At 37.0% G+C, this 21,312-nt stretch overlaps 1 protein-coding gene across 1 annotated transcript in view; it reads left to right on the plus strand.

Moving 5' to 3' along the window:
- Positions 1–21,312, plus strand: part of POLA1 (DNA polymerase alpha 1, catalytic subunit) — a 353,204-nt gene that overhangs the window by 285,265 nt on the left and 46,627 nt on the right. The window contains exon 36 of the mRNA XM_037821905.1: positions 944–1,040. Within this exon, the coding sequence (XP_037677833.1) occupies positions 944–1,040 (97 nt within the window). The remainder of the gene's footprint in view (positions 1–943; positions 1,041–21,312) is intronic.

Here is a 21,312-nt window from a genome sequence, read left to right on the forward strand (position 1 = left end):
AATTGGCTGGGAGAGAGAGGCCACATCTGAGCAACAAAAGAGGTTCTCTGGGGGTGAATCTTAGGCACAATTTATAAGTAGGCTTAGCATCTCCTCTGCAGTAACAAGCTTCATAAGGGCAAGACCCAAGATCTAGGGCTCATCCTACTAAATTGGTATTCCTCAATGCTTGTAAGAATATCAGTAATTCCCCAGGTGGGGAAGTTTAATACTTCCACATTTTTCCCTGGTCCCTCAAGGAGGATTTGCAAATAAATTTTTATTCTCTGCCCAAATTACTCTGGGATGTATCAGTTGCCAAAGTTTTTAAACATTTGTTGTGATTTGAGTGGGATAGAGAACCTTGGTCATTTCATTTCATATAAGTAATTCTCAGAAGTCATACATTGCCCACTTCAGATTGGCACAGTGGTCAAGGTGTTACTTGAATCTGTGCTTAATTCACAATGTGTCTGTGAGCCAGTGCCTGGCGTAGGCGACAGATTGTAGCTACAAGTCATAAAATTTGGGCTCATAGCATATCAGTATGTGTTAAGCAGTTTTCAGAAATTGTTTAACTTCCTGTTAGCATGGACAGGTCCCAGTTAGGAAGCACAGTGCCACTTTTCCCAATTAACAGTGCAAATTGTCAAAGGTGCATAGGAATTTGCAATTTGACAAAATCAGTTTTTTGACAGCAGGGGTAATCAGTCTGCAGCTCCGCAAGTAGTAATCTATGATCGAAGTGGCAGAATTTATTCTGAGTTATGAAAGGTATGTATGCAATATGAAGGGGACAAACCATTAGTATGCTTTCCTCCTTCTCACCCACCCCCCCTTTCTTTAAAAATGCTGCTTACTATGGAAGTTGAAATTGGGGAATATACTATGCTGAGAGTGATCTCCACTCCATCTTTCCCCCATTCCCAATAGTAGTATTCATTTATTTTCTGTTCTATTGCAGTATTCTGACAAGTCCCTGTACACCCAGCTGTGCTTTTACCGGTACATTTTTGATGTGGACTGTGCATTGGAGAAACTTATTACCGATCATGAGAAAGGTACATTAAAATACTGTAATTACCTTTGAGTTTAAAGTAGAAATTTGCATCATAAAAGCCAGACCTACTGTGTCAGGCTGTTCACACAGCATCACATTGCTGTCTCCGAAGCAGGCTGTGGGGGCCTGTGTGAACACAGGGATCCCCTGCATGAGGGGCGGCAGCATAGGAATCCCCATCTTTGGCCCTCACAGCCTGTCTCACATTGTTCTCTATTAAATCAGGGCTTTGGGGGAGTAACAGTACAAAAAGGGCTCTTCAAATGCTATATTTTGAAAATTCTATTTTCTATAGAGAGTTTAGTAATTGTAATAAAGTAAGCATAGGCAACGTGATCATTGGGCCTACAAAAACCAGATATTACCACAAAAAAATTGACCTAGAGTGTGTCTCTGCTGTTCACTAAAAGCCTGGGTTCATTTTGAAAGAGAGGAACGGGGTGGAGTTCTTTTATTGACTCCATCCTAAGAGAGTATATAGGCCCCTAAGCCCATATGATCAGGCACTGCCTGTAACCCTCTGCACCCCACGTTTCCTTATACAAGACTTACAGGCACTGTAGGACTTAATGGGTCTGGGAAAAGCTTTGTTACATAACTTAAAGTATTTGAAAATGTCATGACAAGTGCAGTTTTTTTTCTCCTACCTGAAAATCACATTGGCAACTTTTCTATTACCTGTGAAAAATAAAAAAGGCAAATTTACACATTTTTCTTATTAGTTACCTACAGAGTGTTTATGTTGTTTGTCGGCGAATATCAATTCAACATTTTCTTGGCCGGTATTAGGGCTGGAGGTAACCTCAACAGCATATAAAAACCTACAGATGTTGCTGGATTTCCTCACGTAAGAGTCCCCGTGTGATAGGTACCAGCGTTTCCTTTATTTTTGAGGAAACGTTCATGTAGGATTTTTTCCCAAAAGAGTAGAATAAGAGATGTCTGTTAGTTATTTTCAAAAGCACAGAGATCTACTGCCCTTAACTTAGTTTCATTGTTTTTCAGTTCACGTCATATTTGACTTCAGTTTTTCCATCCACAAGATAGGCTAGAAATTATTTTCAAAATGCCTTAACTTACTTGGTTTTGCTGTTTTTGGGTATAGAACATTTTAAGACTGATGGAAGAGTTGGTTCGGTCTCTTGTCTTGAGATGTTCAACAAATACTTGCACTAGCTCCAAGCAAATTTTCAATGAATGAATAAAATTTATACAGAGAAGAAATTCCTTCTGTCCATTAATAACTAGGTTTTAGAGACTCCATTCATAGCTAATGTCCAGCCTGTATTTATTTGTAATATCACTTAAGAGCTGTTTTTCTTTTACCCCCAAGGACTTTTCCTTAAAGGCAATTATGAGTTGAGAAAGTTAAGTACCGATTATATACTGAGTACATCGTCTATTTCTATTGGGTCTTACCTCTTTTTGGGTATTGGTATATTGGCACCTTACTCCCCCTTTAGCTCTTCCTTAATACAGCCATCCTAGATTATTCCCTAGATGTTCTTAGAATCCTCTTTCAGGCATCTCCAAAATTCTTATCTCAGGGGCTGGATCAGTCTTTTCTGATCAGCAGTTTTCAAAAAGCTCAGTAACTCCTGGAGACGTAGGAGTGATCTGGAAAATCATTGGAGAGTTACTTCTACTTCTTAGAGAACATCAAGGAGTGCACATTGCTCCCCTGGAAAATAAGAAGTAATAGAGTAGCCACTTGGAAGCTTCTTGCTTGACAAAAAGGGGCAAAGTATTGACAAAATCTGTATGCTCACATGGTTTGCTGTAGTCCCATTTCTCAAGTTTAAGAATCAGTACCTTTTTGTTGCTTGCTTCAAATAAATAGACCGCTCAACTCAGCATTTCAGGGCAAAAAAATGGCACTAAGTGAATTATCGATGGGTTCTTTTACATGTCAGAAGGCTAAAGAAAATAAAATGAGAGAAGGGTACAAAATGTATGTGCCTGACAGAAGGAACATCATGAAATGTTCCAAAGAGCTTTTCGTTTTTTTAATGGAATTTTAACTATTTTGAAACTATTTTTCTTTTGAGCTTCCCTCTACTTATTTATTATTCCTAAATTAGAGTTTAGAAATGTGCAAATTCATTAATTTACATGTGCAAGGTGTTCGCAGATCATTCTGTGATGCTAAGTGGTGTTAGTTATTTGTTAGTAATGGGATATAAATTGAAACTCCAGGGTCCTAGGGCAGAGGATTCCTAACTCAGGACATTTGTTAATCTCTCTCTTAAGAGTCACCTGGGGGCACATTTAAAATCCAAATATGTAGCTCCTGCATCTGGAGATTCTAATTCAGAAGGTGTGGGGTAGAAGTTAGGAAGCTATATTTTTTGAATACTCCGGAGATAATTCTTACTTGCAGCCAAGTTTGAGAACCCCTGTCCTGGGCACTCTGAACGGAAGAGTTGGGTGGCTTCTCAGTTAAAGAGAATTGAATACAGGTTGTAATCTATCCCAGGAACAATTTGATATATTTAAATTAATGTAACATGTCTAAAATTCACATCTCACTTTTTAAGTTGGAGTGAAATATTTGCTTCTAATTTACTGTTCAAGGGAGACCTGCTATAAAAATGAATTTAAAATCTGTGGGAGCCAAACTCCACTTTGTCTAGTTTATGGATGGATGTGTAGAAAAGTAGGGGAAGGAAACAAACAGAGAAAGGTACCCAGTGTTCTTTTTTACTTCAATTGCTCTTTTTCACTCTAATTATTATTCTTGTTATTTTTGTGTGTGGGCTAATGAAGGTGTCAGGGATTGATTTAGGTGATGAATGTACAACTATGTAATGGTACTGTAAACAATCGAAAGTACAATTTGTTTTGTATGACTGCGTGGTATGTGAATATATCTCAATAAAATGATGATTAAAAAAAAATAATAATAAAATAAAATAAAATCTGTGGGAGGAGGCCAAATATATTTATTCAGTTTGGACCAAGGCCAGAACACCAATAGATGTTAACATCAAAAATCCTGTGAAAAATGACAGTCATTATACACAGTTATATTATTGAGAATGGACTCTAAGTATCGTCTGTCAACAAGTCCCCTGTAACTGGTGTGTGAAGTATTTACTGTGGACTCTCCTTTATTGTCAGTACCTAGCAACGTTTCCTTTGCTAAGATTGTTTTACCATTTCCATTATAAAGCCCTTATTTTAAGGGTTGTAACTGGATGGTGGTTTTAATTTTTGTTTGAAACTTGGCAATTTGACTTGGGAAAAAACATACAAATTATTTGAAAGAGGTTTATATATTTTTATAGAGAAAAGTAGCTCTTGTTGAAGCTTTTTCCTGTGCTTTGCTTTCAAAGGAAGGTTTACAGGCCATTAGCCCATAATGTGAATTAACCCTATTTGGTATTTTTCCCTTTCCTTTAAAATGGTAAAGGACTGTTATTCACTTTGGTGAAGTGTTTACTGCATATTCACTCTAACTATGTAACATTTTTAAAATCTTACTTTTGTGGGACTTTGGTATTATTATTATAACTGCTCCAGAATGTACACATGGCATAATGAATCCAAAGGAGATTTTAGGGGAGCATAGTAGCAATATATGAAGTAAAAATCCATTTACAGGATGGCAGCATGTAATGGTCCCATTTGACTTTGTCTCATCCCATGGTGCCTTGGCTTGAGTTAGGGATAAATGAACAGTTAGGAGGAGAAGTGAATCAGTTCAAAATTTTGCCTGCTTGGCTAAATTAAATCCGTTTAAAAATGCAGGAGGAAGAAAGGCTCTCTTGCTTTTCTCAACTGAACCATTTTTGTTGCTTTTTATTCGGTAACAGTTAAAAATAATAATAATCAGTTCCTATTAGGTGTTGAGTGCTGTCCCTGATGTCAGAGAAACAAAAATGGCTAACTCTCCCTGCCCTGGAGGAGCTTAGAGTCTGGTGGGGAAAGACAGATTCATCAGAAGCTAAGTGTGATATGACATGAGTGTCATATCACCGGTCTGGTCAAATTGTATGGGAAGCAAGGAGAGTGAGCCACTAACTGCCTTTTCTCTTTAGTGTTTGATCTTTCTTTATTCCTAGAAACTTTTTTCTTGTTTCTGTTCCCTCAGCCTTGTCCTTTCCTCTATCTTACTAGTTAGTTGCTTATCTCCTCTTTCTCTCTGCCAGCTCTTTGTAATAGGTCTACTTGGTGAACTTTTCTGTAAACCCCTTTGAATATATTGCATTTGTATCTGCCAGAATTGGAACCCTAGAATTTAGGATTCTGTTGGAGAAAGGAATTGGAGTCACACCGTGGAAGCTAGCTAAAAGATGGTGATTTAACCTTGGCCTTGGGAAAAGCACTCTGTTAGGAAGGCCACTTTCTCAAAGGGAGTTTCTTTAGGCCTAGAAGGATTATTCGTCAGGTCACCCCTGTTTCTTGCAAAGGGATATCAGAAAGGTTGGGTAGTCTGTGGTACCAGGACACTGAGCAGTGCCTGTAAAATTGGTGTGCTCCTTGCTCCTCTTGACCAGGAGAAATCTCACATTCACTTCCCCTCTTAAGCTTTGGTCTCACCTTCCTTCTTTACTTGCTTTTTCTTAAACTTTTCAGTTTCTTCTGTTACTTATTTTTCTTTTCTTCTATCTTTTCTTTAGGCCTATGGTGGTATCTGTAGGCATTTCTAATTTCTGTTAGTGTCACCCAGGACTAGGCTGTCCCTTTGTTATGTACTTTATAGTTTTCCATTGTCCGTTCACATGTGTAACATAGCCTCACAACAGCCCTGTGAGGTACAGGAGATTGTACCCATTATAAAGATGAAGAAATTGAGTTATGTGAGTGTAAGATGCCTTCCTTTGCATTCCCGTAGCACCCTATGAGAGCCCTTTTCATAGGACTTATCCTGACTATTAATGTTTTGTTTAACTTTCTCTTCCACTGAGTTCCTTGAGACAGAGGGTTGTATCTTGTTTCCCTGTGCTTTGCCCATTCTAGCCAGTTCACTAAATATTTGTTGAATGAATTCTTAGTGGAAAATAAGGCCACACGAACAATTACAAAGGTTTGGGGGTGAATTAGTCCTAGGAAACCGTTTTGTCTATGAATGGAGGGTGATGTGCAGTAATGTTCTGGAACCTCCTGTATTTGGCTTTACTCAGGTGTGCTATAAATTAAAGTTATTAAAGTTCCTTGACATTTCCAGATTTAGTGTCTGTTGTTTCAGCTCTTTGCAAGTGACACTGAAGGCGAATTTCGTGTTGTATCTGTCATTTTGCTGATGCCAGATTTGAATTGAACTGAAAGAAGATCAGTTCACTTAACTAGTGAGAGTCAAGCTGACTGCCCCTCACCCGCATTGTAGCCTGTTCTCTGCTCACCATTAGCTCAATACACTCATAAAATGTTAATAATTGTATTACTTTGTGGAAATTGGTCCCCAAAAGAAAGACAACTGCTAGTACTGAAAAATGAAAGACTCTAAAAAAGTGATGTTTCTTTTTTTACCCAAGAAATAATAGTTTGATAGAAGAAATTATATGCTTTAGTATATATGGGAATTTGGAGATTTCTGAGATTTCTCAAGACAGGTCCCTTTTCAATGTTTAAGGATCTCTGCAATATTTCCTGAATTGCTAAGACTGAAGCAGGAGAGTTTTATCATTGCTAGAAGTACTGAAATAAAAGGAGCAAAGAGCGCCTGGAGTCCTCTCTAAACCAGTTGACTTTTGTAGAATTTACTTTGTTAAATCCTTGCAAGGTCTTAAAAAGACAGCTGTGTCAGAGATAGCCTGGTCAGATCCATTTCGTATACTACTTTTTTTAAGCCCACAAGTTATTCCATTGAAAAACTGTTGTTGAGTTTGGGAGACGAGCCTTTTCTCTGTTTTAAGAATATTCATAATAGAAAAAGTGGCTCCTATAATGCTGAGCTTCTGGGATTTTGTTGTTAGATACTGTGTAGTTTTCATCTTTCATGACACAGGGAAATACAGTATGTTAAAGTACAACACGAAGTAACCATTATGATTCTAATTCATTGTATATATTCAAGGTGGAAAAATTAGTAAGAAACACCAGAATTTTTGACAGTCTTTATCTCTAGGTGGATTATCAATAATTTTTATTTTCTCCTTTATACTTCCATGTGTTTTTTAAGTTCCGTACTCTGAGCATGTACTGCTTTCGTAACAAGAAAAAATTAGAAGCATTAAAATCTTACAAAGAAATAATTTAACTCAACTTGAAATAATTATTCCATTAATTTAGCATGTGAGGTAGAAAATCACAAACAAAAGAACACAAACCAGCTTTTTTCTCCGTGCTTTTTTTCCCCAAGTCAAACCTAAGACCTTGGTTCTCAAAGTGGGATCACTATATCAGCAGCATCTGCATCACCTCAGAGCTTGTTAGAAATTCAAAAGATCAGACCCTCCCCAGACCTGCGGGATCCACATCTGCATTTTCACAAGATCTCCTGGTGATTCCTAGGCACATTCAAGTTGGAGAAGCAGTGCTCTATGACTCTCTCCCCTCTCAGTAACTACAGCCAACTTCCATTTTATACATTCGGTGATTAGGGCCATCCTTTTGGTAAAACTTTAAAATGGCATATATGCTCTCCTTCAAATTTGAGGGAGAGCTTAAATTTTTCACAGACAAACAAATGCTGAGAGATTTTGCTAATAAAAGACCTGCCCTACTTCAGATACTAAAGGGAGCCCTACCGACAGCGAAACAAAGAAAGGAGAGAGAGATATAGAGAATTTTAACAGACATATATAGAATATTACATCCCAGGTCACTGGGACACACATTCTTCTCTAGTGATCATGGATCTTTCTCCAGAATGGACCGTATGCTGGGACATAAAAACAAGCCTCAATAAAAAAAAATGAATTTGTTCAAAGCACATTCTCTGACCACAATGGAATACAAATAGAAGTCAATAACCATCAGAGACTTAGAAAATTCACAAACACCTGGAGGGTAAAAATGAGGGGGAGATGAAAACATTCCCTGATAATCAAAAGCTGAGGGACTTCATCACCAGTAGATCAGTCCTATAAGGAATGCTAAAGGGAATTGAGCAGGCTGAAAGGAAGGGACACTAAACAATTGACTGAAACCACATGAAGAAATAAAGATTTCCAGTAAAGATCACATGGTAAATATAAATACCAATACTACTGTATTTTTGATTTGTAACTCCACTATTTAGTTCCTACAGGATCTAAAAGACATAAAGTATAATGATAAATCAGTGGTTTTGGACTCAATGTAAAATACGTAATTTTTGACAAGAACTACATAAAGGTGGGGGAATGGAAGAGTATAGGAACATAGTTTACATGTCCTACTGAAGTTAAGTTGGTATCAAAGAAAAACAAGATTGTTATAGATTTAAGAGGTTAAATTTAAGCCCCACGGTAAACACAAAGAAAGTATCAGAGAATATGACCAGAGAGATGAAAAGTAGAGTATGGGTTACGAGAAGTGGGGGAAGGGGCAATGGGGAGTTAAGAAATGAGTGTAGGGTTTCTGTTTGGGGTGAAGGGAAATTTCTAGTAATGGGTGGTGGGAAGGTGATAGCATTGCAACATTCTAAATGTGATTAATCCCACTAATGGAATGCTAGGGAGGGGTTGGAATGGGAAGATTTAGGCTGTATATATGTTTCCACAAGTGGAAAAAAAAAAAAAGACAGTCTAAATAGACAATGACAATTAAATGCCAAGAATGATCCTGGATGGGATCTGAGGATGGAGGAGAGGAGGCTCAAAGGGACACAGTTGGGACATAAGAAAAAAAAAAAAGGAAATATAGAATGTAAGCTTTGTATCAATGTTGCATTTCTTGAACTTCTTAGCTGCGCTTAATGGGAATGCATAAAAGAATGTTCTTGTTCATGGGAAATGTATATGTGAATTATATTGTTTGTTCAAGGATGTGTGCAGCTTGCTCTCATATGTTCAGAAGACAGAGCAATAGATGATGGATGATAGGGAGGGAGGGAGGGAAAGAAAGAAATGGTGTGACAGGATGTTAAAGTTGGTGGATGCGGTATTGGGGGAGGGGGGTCGGGGTATGCTGGAGTTCTGTGTATGGGGTTTGTATTGTTTTTGCAACTGTTCCTGTAAGTTTGAATTTATTTCAAAATAAATTTTTTTAAAAATGGCATATATGCAGACTGCAGACTGTAGAAGGCCTAACCAAGTTTTAAGGCAGAATTAGCATCACATCCTGGTCTTTTGAAATATATTCTGAAATTAAGCTAAAAACATAGTGGCCTGCTGGGGGGGGGGGGGGAACATGCGTAGTTCTTCCACCTTGTTTCTTCTTAACTAGAAGGAACAAGAGAATTGAATTAGGATTTTCAAAACAGCTTTCAGCTTCTCAAGATTAGTGGCTTATAAAAGAACTGGAATGTAGTTCTATACCCACTTCATATATGGAAAACTCTGTGTGCTCAGAGTGAACTTTCATCCAATCACCACATTTTGGGCCTCATTGCAAGATCGATTTAGAATGATCTTGAATGGAAACAAGATTCTGTTTCTTATATTTTGTTCCTAAAAACGTTTACTTTGGAATTTACTTTTCCTACTGTTGTTGATTTAGCTATTGATATTTTCCAATGGCAGCATGGAGCCCCTTCACACTGCTTTGTTTTTCTCTCTGAATACTGCTAGTTTGTGTTTGTTTACATTTTCTCTTTTACAAAAGATGATTTTACAGTGTGACAGAAGAGAAACTACATTTTCCAGAAAATCACCACCTTAGTTGCTTTGCCCATAAGTAGAGGTGTCCTGTCTCTGTACATTTTTTGTCATAGTCTTTAAGATGTATGAAAGTTTCCCTATATTAGAACTGCAAACATTTGGATTCGAACAATGTGCCTTTTTCTCTAAGCCCATTTCTGTAAATACTCACTCAACTTTTGCACTTTCATGTAAAATGGGCTTCCAAGCATGTTCTGTTAGCAGGTGTACTATTAGTTTTATACAGCCCTTTACTGTCACTTCTTTTCAGCGGGCAGGTTTCTCTTCCCTTTCATCATGAGAAGTATAGCAACACAAACAAGGGCACCAGTTTTTTTGCAATGTCTAGGTGATAAGGCTGTGGTTGATGGTCTTCATTTGCAAAACATTGTCCTTTTTTGAGTGGTGAGAGTAGGAAAAACCTATGACATTTTTTTTCATCTACTTAAAAAAATATACATCTATCACCATTGAGAAAAAAATATTAAACAGTTTTCAAGCAGTTATACTGTAATGTGAGCTAATCACTGTTATGTTGAAGAAAAGTATTTTTCAACAGTTGAGCTAGGTGAATTTACTTTTTAAATGTATTGTGCTTACACAGTAGATGGTTTTATTTCCATGATGTTTTTTACTACATAATTATACATCTTAATTATGTAATTACTATCATAATTATTATGTAATTGCATGTACTTCCACTAATTACAAAATCAGGAAGTGTAATTATCTAGTAAAAACTTTATGAAATTTCATGCACCTAAAATTACTTAAAAGGCTATTCCAGTGGTCTAGTGGGTGGCTTTCTCCATGGCTCGTCTTCTTAGTTATGACTTTAGTTTGTAACTTAAAACCATAGGCCAGGACGAGGAGGACAGTTACAGACAGACCAACACTAAACTGAGTGTTGTGATATAGGTGACATGACCTTTGTCCCTTATGAGTGAAAGTCAGGGAGCGTTTTAATTTATTTGTGATTATGGAGTTGTAGCAAGAATAATATCTTATGCTTGAGGTAGGTATTAATAACACTGTCAATGGAAAGGGCAGTTCTTTCTTAGGAAAGAATTGTTGAATAAAATTGATAACCAAGGCATTTATTTTACAAATCAGCAAGTCTTTCTATAGTTGTATAACGTAAATGGCTTATTTAGCTAACTCTGCCTATAAAAGCAGAAAATAAGAATATTCAAAATTCTGTCTCTTTAGTTTGGAGAGGGTTTTTTTTTTTTTCAGTTTGTTTATATTTACTAAGATATGACCAAACACATCAAAAGAGCATATTCTTTTTCTACTTCTACTTGATGTCAGAAGTAGCTTTTGAGACATAAACATACACGCACAAACATGTAACATCAGACCCTAAATAAAGACAGAAGATTTAATTCAATAAAGCTATGATGCCTTTACCATTCAAAACGACATACAAATTGCACAGTGAAACAATAGCATGACAGCAAATTAGATATGACATCTAAATTACACTACAAAGAGAAATCCCAGAACCATTTTTGGTCTGTAGGAGTCTATTTTAGCCCAGGTTTAAAACCCAGTCTAGAGAGTATGCTTTATTGTCTAAGTAGGGTAATGTTGTAGAAGACTAATTGGAGGTTGGTTGAATTAATTGGAGATTAATTAGGAGGAAATGGTTTATAATACTCATGGCAGAGAAGAGAGTAGATCCTTTAAGTGTCATGATAGAATGTACTGTGAGTTCAAGATTATTAAATTATCGATATTTGTGAAACAGCTGTATAATCTGTTATAACATGATTTAAATAAAGCACTTGGGGATAGATATGGTTATAGTAAATTTTCTTCCTCTCAGATTTGTGCTTTGCACTAGAAATGTATTGAAGTAGCTACTTAAAATATATATTCTTTTTAAATATGCAGCATTAAACATTAAAAGGTTCAGCTCTGTAGTCATAGAAATAGATGTCATTCCACTTTTTTCTTAAATCTTTCTAAAGAAGCTCTCTGTGGTTTTATCAGTCAGTTATTGACTTTGTGACTTTTTAACATCAGCTAAAATTTCTAATAAATGTGACTTTTTAAAAAATTCAGTGAAAGATTTGAAAAAACTAGCCCATTTTCTTCAAGTAGATTAGAGGATTATAGTCATCCAGAATTATTTCATGATATCAGAGAAATAATTTGGGATTTAAACAGACTTTAATCTGACTCTGTTTTTTTTCTTCTCTGGTAGTTTGGGATTGTTTTAAAATTTCATACTCTTTTCCTCAGGGGAATCTTTTCTCAGTTACACTTGTGTGCCTTAAATCTGTTGTGATAACATTTCTTCTCATGGTTTCAGAGATGTTGATGCCCCCTCTATGAGATACCACTTGCCTCTCATGGTATTCTCTTAATATTTGTGTTTTCGTTTTGGTAGTTGTTATTTTATTTTATTTTGTTTTTGACCAATTGTTTGTGTTTTATCAAAGGCCAGTATCAGAAGGGCCTTTAAACTGACTTAATGTTTAAACTGACTGGTTTTTTGCGTATGTTTTGTTTGGTTTTATTTTGTGTTCTTGCTTTTCATATGAGTTGGCATATGTTTTCATTGTCCTCTGTTCTTTAGATTTTTGGTAATTATTCTAAGGAAATCAACCATAACTTTTGAAGTCTAATAATATCCTTGCAATGTCTGCAGTTACCCTGTAGCCCTGGGCCCAGATATGATGCTGATTTTCACATTGTTAGTCAGCCCCCATTTATTATTTTATGCTACCCTATAATGTCCATATGGTAAATGCTACCCCTCATGTAAAAAGAAACCTAGCATCAATTTGACTCATTCTTAGACTAGTTTTTCCTATAGTTGTCATGAATTTATTCAGATCCGTCCGCATCCTCTTACCTTGCACCCAACAGGACAGTAACTAAATGGAATTAGTAGCCTGTCATTGAGTTAAATTGAATTAACATTGATTGCATTGTCCCCACAGAAAGGCCCTGTGAAACCTTTCTCTCCTTGGTCTATGAGCCCTGCTAGCCTTAGCACCATCCCTTAATGCTGAAGACTTAAACCAACCGTGCTCATAAAAGATAGTTTGCTGGCTAATTTTAGGTACTGGGGCACTTTCTTCGTTTTAAGAAATTACTGTAAAACCAAATTCACAAAGAGGGTCACAAGACCAGGTCTGTGTGTGATTCTTGTTTTCTACTTCTTTCCTCTCCTCGCCCCAAATTCATTCAGCAAGTATTTGTTGAGTCTGCTCTGTATGATATGTAAAGGACACAAGTTATAAGTGGGACCCGATTCCTGCTCTAGAGGTAACAATCCTTCTGATCATTTTATTTCTGCATTCACCCTATAAGCACCTACTTTTTTAGAGAAGACATTCATAGCCATTATCTTTTACTTTTCTTAGAGAGTACCATTGGATAGAGGTAGTTGTCATTTTACAGATAAGAAAACAACCTCAAAGAGATGAAATGACCCCCTTCAAGGTAGCAAAGCTAAGGAGTGTAAGAACCCAGCATTCTTTCTGCTGTATCACAGCTGCCCTGTTTTTAATCAGCCTGAAGACAAATAACTATAATACAGGGAATCGAATAAAGTGCTGTGGGATCTTGGCATATACCTCAGAGAAGGCTTCCTGGTGAAGATGGAATCTGGGTTGGCCCTTGAAGAGTGGGTGAGATTTTAATAGGCAAATATGTAGACGTTTAATTTAAGACAGACTTTTGTCTTTCTCGTTATTCTATAAGGGCTGTATTGCTTTTCTAGCTTTTTTATAAGTCAGGGAACTTCATTTGACAAATGCACGATGATTTAAAACATATCTGAACTGGAAGTTTAGTTTAAAAAGCATTTATTAAGAGGGTGGCCTCTGTAAAGCTTTAAATCCAGAACTGTAAGCTAGGTCATTCTCTCTTCACTCCCTACTGTAACCAGTGGTGTTACTTTGAAAGAAGTTGATTCCATCTTGCAGGATTCATCTGTCAAAAGTGTATCAAAATGTTTTCCTATCTTAAATAATTTAACTCAGAATATAATAATGTAAGTATTTTGACACAAAAATGTTACATACCATGATATATCCACTTATCTTAAAACAGACGTTTTTAACTTTAAAAGAAAGTATGGTGAGACCAAAAGAAACAGAAATAAGAAGTTAAAGGGATGAATGACAGACTGAACTAGTGTTATTTAGAGATAAAAATGAAGTGCTATTGGTATTTTGACCATAGAATGTAAAAATAGTTTACTTGAAGGAGAATTAATTTGGGTATTTTTTTTTGTGTGTTAACATCATGGTGAAAGTTTAAATATATGCAGGGCCTGTTTATAAAGTAAATGTTTGCTGCTGAAATAATTCTTATAGATTATACTTATGTCTCACCAAAAAAAAATGTAGACACTGAAAAGTCCATAAATTCCAAGATAAAAGAGAGAGTCTGAACCTGAGTTATTGCCAGGAAATTATTTCACAGGATGCACTCTGGTCTCTGTTAGTGAAGGCTTGATCACTTTTAACAAGTGTGCCACAGTAAATTTATTAGTATGCTACAAAGAAATTTTTGAAATAATTAAGACTATACTTGTCAAAATAAATGAATGAAATACATTTTTGAATCATCTTTCTTCACTTATTGCTCATTTGCATAATTCAGTAACTTACACAGGAGTCTTTCAGTCATTGGTGTGAATTAGCAAGGTTCTGCTATTCCTTGTTGAACGGGCGGGAATTATGCTGCCTTGTAATTAGCTATTCCAGACATGGACTAACGGGAAATACCAAAGGGCACTGCAAAATCTAAACAGACAAGGCAGGGAATCTAAAGACAAGAGACAATCAAAGACACCCAACAAACTCAAGCTGGTAGACCACAGGGAATTTTGAATGAAGCCTCTTAATTTATTTTGAGAATAAGAAATCAGTAGTAAGAGAGAAATCTCAACAAGATTAGCTGACTAAGCCTACTTAAAAAAAATATCTCTATAGTGCATGGTGCGCCAGGTTAACCACTCCTGTTTGTTAGTCTGTATACAGCTCAACGAATAGCTGGCAAAGCTTTTCATGGGTATATAGTGGATTTCCATTGAGGTTTTCACTCTTTGAAGGAGGTCGTTTATACCAATGAGATCTGTAGATGCAAATTGCTTTCCCTATATGTGAGGGGTCATTACTTTCACAGCAGACTTGCTCATCTCTTTTATAGAGGTTTTGTTATTTTTGTACTGCTCCCAAAGGAATGATGGGAATTGCAACCCAGCTCCCCCCGCCCCCAGCTTAGCATCCAAATCTTTTCCCTCCAGCTTTGTGAAACTTTTGTGTGCCGATCTTTGGGAACAAAACAAGCTACTGGCAGCAGCTTTTAGCCCTGAATCAGGAAACTTTTTTCCTTCTTTCAACATGAAATATCAGTTCCTTAGATTTGCCTCTCTCACCTAATTCTAAGGAAATTTCTTTTTCATTGCTGCAGAATGTCACCGTAACATGCTAGGGCATGTGGGAAATTCTTGGAAGCAATGTCCTGAAAATGTCATTTTCAGTTTGGCTCCAAAACGATGTAAGCTTATAGGAACTAGAGTAAAAGAAAAGTGAAGGGATCGATTTAAGGGTTAGATATGAAAACCTAACTGCTGATCCCATTACTGAAGTGGAGGAAAGATAATATTTGTCTTTTGCCTAGGCTTTAAGGAGTCATACAAACATTCAGAGGTTTTAGCCTGTGTTATTCAGGACTTTTAGGAAGAAGGCGTTTCAGGCACACTGTGGGAGCACTCTGTAAATATTTGTTGTTTTATTCCTTCCTTCTGCAAGCAGTTGTTGAGCACCAGTGATATAAAGGGCACTGACCAGGGCTCCTGAAAGGCAACATAGTGTAGTGGTTCATAGGATTATAAATTAAACAAGGCCAAATGTGCGCAGGGTGATATGTAAAATATCTAGAACAGTGCCTGGCACATAGTAAGCATGCAGTAAATGTCAGTTGGTTTTGTTACTTCTGTTATTCTGAGAATAATACTTTATCCAAACCACTGTTGTAGACTTACCACATGGCATTAAAGTTACTGCATTTGAATTGGTTTCTGTAGCCTCTCACTGACCTTGTTTTGTTTATATTTGCATCCCCAGCAGAACACCAGACATGTATTAAATGTTCAGTTCATGTTTACTTAATGGTTACAGTATGAAAAAGACATGGTCTCTACTCTCAAGGACCTTAAAATCTATCTTAGCTATTCTTCAGTTTTCTTCTTTTTTGAAATAACATTCATGTCAGAAATATATTAGAAAAGATACATTTAAGTCTTAGTTATCAGTACTGATGGAAGGAGTTGTAGCATGAATAATCCAAAAATCCCTTCAGTTTTGTTTGGATATGAACCTTTGGTATGTGTTCCACTAATGCTAAACAATCAATAATGACTATTGGTTCTTTTCTAGGGAGGGTAAAAAAAATACTTGTAATTGCGTGCAGAAATTCAGCCAAACCGATTTCTCAAATCATGTGTGTACCTTTTAGCAGAATATTTCTTAACAACCAGGATGCATCCTTTGCACTTTTTTAAATGGCAGGTGCCCAGATGCCACTGCCAGATATTGGACTCAGTAGGTCTGGTGTGGGGCCCGGGCATCTATATATTTTTAAGGCTCTGCAGATGATTCTGATGCACGCCCACAGTGTTGAGAATCTCTGAGTTAGTGAAACTCTTCAAACTATAATATAGCTTCTTGTCAAATATGCATTATGTTTGACTTTGAGATAGAAAGGGAGGTTGGGTAGCATCCAGATAACAGTTTGAATAGACAGTAGAAAGGAAAATGAAGGCAAACACATGACTTACTTCCTAGATAAAGGAAGCATTCGTGGTGTTATATGAGCTAATATAGCATGGGAGAATAGAGTGAAGGAAAAATTAGGCTGGGGAAAAGTAAGCAAGAAGGAACTGTTTTCTGGTAATAAGCAAACTGAAGAGAAAATAAATGCATGTCAACAAAATTGGCTATAAAGCAAATGTTATTTTCCCCATTAACTTACATCATAAAAGTAGGAAAAGGGCTGCTGTGGAGGATGAGGAACCCTTGAGGAGACTGTGTAGGTAACTTGGAAGGATTAGGGTAGAAGCTTACCTGAACTTGGCATTTAGGAGCCTCCACAGTTTGGATGTTGGGGACCTTTCCCCTACTTCCTGTCCTCTTCTTGCCTTGGGGCCCAGCTGGCTAGATCCTGAGCGGAGCAGCCTTCTGCTGTTCCATCTTGTTGCCTGTGATCCCAGGGGTCTGGGACAGGATGGTGGTACTGGGGGCTTTAGAAGGATACCTCTGGGTGCCATGGTCATTTCCTGGGCTTGCCTGGCACCTGCAGATGAGAGAAACAGCTTGGCTGGCCCCAGTTACCAGCTTTGAGGTCCTGGCGCTAGAAAACGGTTTCAGATCACTTCTGTTTCAGGCCATTAGGTTTCAGATCTCTCCCATTTGCCTAGAAGGATTAGAACGGCACCTCCGTGGTACCCGCTGATTAGAACCCTCGCCAATCACTGTGCAGGCCTTGAACTTCACTGTGGCTGTATCCTTTGGATCATGTGGTTTTCCCTGCCTGGGTTGCCAGCCTCTACCAAGTCTCTTCCTTTTGGTATTCTATTCATACTTTAAGGCCTCTGAGCTAGAAATGATCTCTTTGTCCTCCAAATTCCTGCACTTCTTAGGCACTGTGTCCATGCAGTATAACTCTTTGAGAGCAGGAACCACGCTTGATACATTATTGTATGTCTGATGGCAACTTTCACATAATAGAAGTTGAATAAATGGATTTGTGAAGTTAATGTTTTCTAGAATACTTCAGAGCACTTTCTGACACCATCCTCTTTTCTCTGCTGTTTATTTCCCATCTTACTCTCCAACCATATCCTAAGATTTATTTCCATCCATGTATCCATACATTCATTGAACATTTAGCCCATGCCATCTCCTCACCCCATATGAGCTTAATTTACCTGGTTTTGCAATATACCTTAGTGTTGAGCTGTAATATCATGCATCGCCAGAAGATTTCACAAATTCCAGCCTAGAAATTTATTGTTCATACGTTTAGATTATATAAATCAAACTGATGTCCGCTGTATTCATGGGATAAATTAAAAACTCTACAAGTTTACTTCAAATGAGAAATGTCGCTGCCCAGGCCTACTCCTCAACCTCCAGAACCTATACACATATAATGACAGCTGGCCATTTTGTCTGCAGGCTTTTCTAGTGATTCCCAGTTCTAGCTCTTTACTGAGCTTGCTGCCTTTGAATTTCTTTTCTCCCAGCATTTCAAATTTGTTTGCTAGACTGTATCACATCTTGAAATGTCTGGAGGCCACCACCAGATTGCTCCAGTGAAGGTGGGGAGGTGAGAGGCTTGCAGACTGATCCTTTCTTCTGTCCTGGCATGGCCCCCAGTTGAGCAGCTTGCAGGCACACATGTTGATGGCAACGTAGGTTTGTGAACACTACTATTACCCCCTGGAGCAGGGGGAGAAAAATACTGAGCCCACATGAAATCTGGAGATACCTATGTCTTGGGTGTAACCTGCAAGACATGCAATAACAGGGTAATCATTGCACAATATAATTGCAGGAGACTGAGCAAGTTAGAAAATCTATTCCTGGTTTACCGCTGACTCACTTTGTGGCATGGACAAACCATTATTACTCTTTGATTTAGTTGTTGTATTTGTTCAAAAAAGGAACAATAGCACATGTTTATAAAGCACTCTGAAATTCCCCTGAAAGGAGGTCTATAAGTGAAAAGTACTATTGTTTTTATTATTATTATTATTAGTGTTATGGTATGGTTTAGTTTTATTCCATGTAGGTCACAGATTTTTGGTTTTTCTTGTTGATGAATTACAAAACACTTCCATTTCATTCTGTTTTATAGCACTGATAACAGTTTAGCACATCTGTTTTAACCCCAGTTAAAGTATATGTCCAAAATAGATCTCATTAATAAAATACAATTACCAAATTAAATATATCTATACTACTTTCTATTGTTTTTTTCCCCCTTAAAAAAGTGGTTACCAACAACTACTAAATAAGACCTTTAATTACTGCCAATCTTCTCTTGAAAGTAACAGTGCTTGTCTTGAGTAGTTTGAACTGTAAGTGGTATTCAGTACACAGTGGGGTTGTAATGTGATTATGAAGTATACCAAGTTAGTGATAAATAAGCATGATAAACTGTACATTTGTATTAGAAATAATATTTGAATTATCAACTGAATAAAAGGCCACAACTGCTGATTCCTTGGGGCGAGCATATGATAAAAATAAAATGTGGCTAAGTACACTTAGAATAAAAATTGTATATGCTTCCATATACAGTACAGAAACCTTTTCAATTTAATGGGCTTTTGAGTGAACAGCATTTAAATTACTGGGAGAATTAAAAGGTTTGCTTTGCTTTCTGGCAGTATGCTTTCCAAATTAGGTTGTTTTGTGTGTGTGTGGTTTTAATTTCTCAACTCATTCATCACTAGAGACCTTTGGCTTTTATATAAAATATTATAGAGCTCCCCCAGATTTCCAGTAATTTTCCAGCAGAGTAGGAATGAAAAAAGAGGAATATTTTCTTTAATTACAGTATTACAGTAAAACTTGGGCATAGAATCATGTAAGAATAATATAATTCCCTTCCTCCCCTGCCCCTTTTTCTGGGCATTTGGTCCAAAGGGGCATAACCTCTTTATTTTCTAAATTTGGGTCAGTATGTGTTTTTTTAATTGTTATATTTTAGTAACCTTAGAAATAACTTTTTAATATGGCGAGTGGTAATCTATGTAAAGTAAATAACTTATTGAAAACTTCATTTCTGTTTCCCTGTGAGGTACAACAAGGAACGAAGTATGTGCATTTATTTGTAAGAGTGCACTATGGCATGGGGCCATGGAAAACGAAATACAGGTGTAGTAGGGGCTTGCTTAGAAACCAGGGTCACAGAGAGGCAGCCATGGGCCACATATGACCTCTAAATGTGTTTAATTTGCCTGAAGAATATGTAAAAATTTTAGTTAGTTGCTAATATTTTTTGAAATAGAGATTTCGTATAAACAGCCAGGTTTCTAGCTTTCTTTTAAGAAGCAGTATCTGGCTACAGTAGCTTGACATTCCTGAATGGCAATGATAGGCTAGAGCTGAGTGGTTTAGGTAGAACATGGATTCTCCAGTTTGCCATAGCCCCAGCCCAGCCCACTTCACTCAGTTATGTTACTCATGTGGCTGCTGTAGGTATTTGCTTGCTAAAAGTATCTGGAGGCATATTTTTTTTCTTTTTCTTTTCTTTCTTTCTTTCTTTCTTTTTTTTTTTTGGCAGAAAAAGAAGCCATTAAAAACCTTGGAGTTTAAATGGTTAAAAAAATAGCTGACTAACATTAAAAATACAAAAACATGAGACTCACTTCAATAAAGTACAACTCACATAAAAATATAAAAATAGTAGCTAACTTTTTTATGGTACTGTATAGTTTTCAAAGCACTGTCACATGTCCTTTGTCATCTGATCCTCCTAGCATCCCTGGGAATAGGATAACGATTACATATTCATTTTACCAATGAGAAAACTAAATATCAGTGAGGCTCATTGATTTGTCCAAATTCACAACTGGTAAGTGTTAGAGCTGAGGTGTAATTCATCTCCAGACTGTTAGTCTAGAGTGGCACTATCCAATAGAATTTTCTGCCATGACAGAAATATCCTATATCTACACTGTCCAATGCAGTAGCCTCTAGCCACATGTGGCTATTGAACATTCGAATGTGGCTTGTGTGGCTGCGGAACTGAATTTTCAATTGTATTTAATTTTAACTGATTTAAACTGAAATAGTCACATGAAACTAGTGGCTACCTTATTGAACAGCACAGGATTCTAGCGCTCTTTTTTTCTTCATCACATGGTCTCTGTATTGAACAGTACTTATTCTTTTTAATAAAAGTCACCAAAAGCCTTTTGTAAGGTTTTCTCTACTTATTTACACAGGCAGCAAGCATCTACTCTTGTCAGGAGTTCAAGATAGGTTGAATATTTTCTGTATCTGCATGGATTTCCCTCCATTAAAGGCTTTCATTTATACACGGTAACATTCTTTGTAACAAAATCAGAGCTTCCAATGGTAAGGTTCTTAAACCCAGAAACTCTGAAGATTCCTAGTTCAGATAAAGAGCATAATTGGAGGTAATATAGACATTGGGCAACGTGTAGAGGTGGCATTAGCTCACCTCCTGGTCAGCTAGCATGTTATCATTAAATCTAAAATGGCATTGATTTCAGAGATGTTAGATGTCAGAGATGTTAGAACATGGGGAAGGCGGTTCATCTTAGAACTGGTGAAATATGGTTTGTCAGTGGGCTTCATCTCCATTTGGTCAGCCTGTAACCATTGAGATGCAAATGTCAGTCCCTGCTTTGTCCTGTGTAAACCGTTTATCTTCACCAAAACAAGATTCTCCCCCTCCCCAGTTTTCTTTTCACTTTGACTGTCTTCTTCACTATTTTACCTTGATTATAGTTAAATAACAGAAAGAATTTCTGGAAGTTAGGAA

Source organism: Choloepus didactylus, chromosome X, assembly GCF_015220235.1.
Source record: "Choloepus didactylus isolate mChoDid1 chromosome X, mChoDid1.pri, whole genome shotgun sequence".
In the NCBI taxonomy this organism is placed as follows: Eukaryota; Metazoa; Chordata; class Mammalia; order Pilosa; family Megalonychidae; genus Choloepus; species Choloepus didactylus.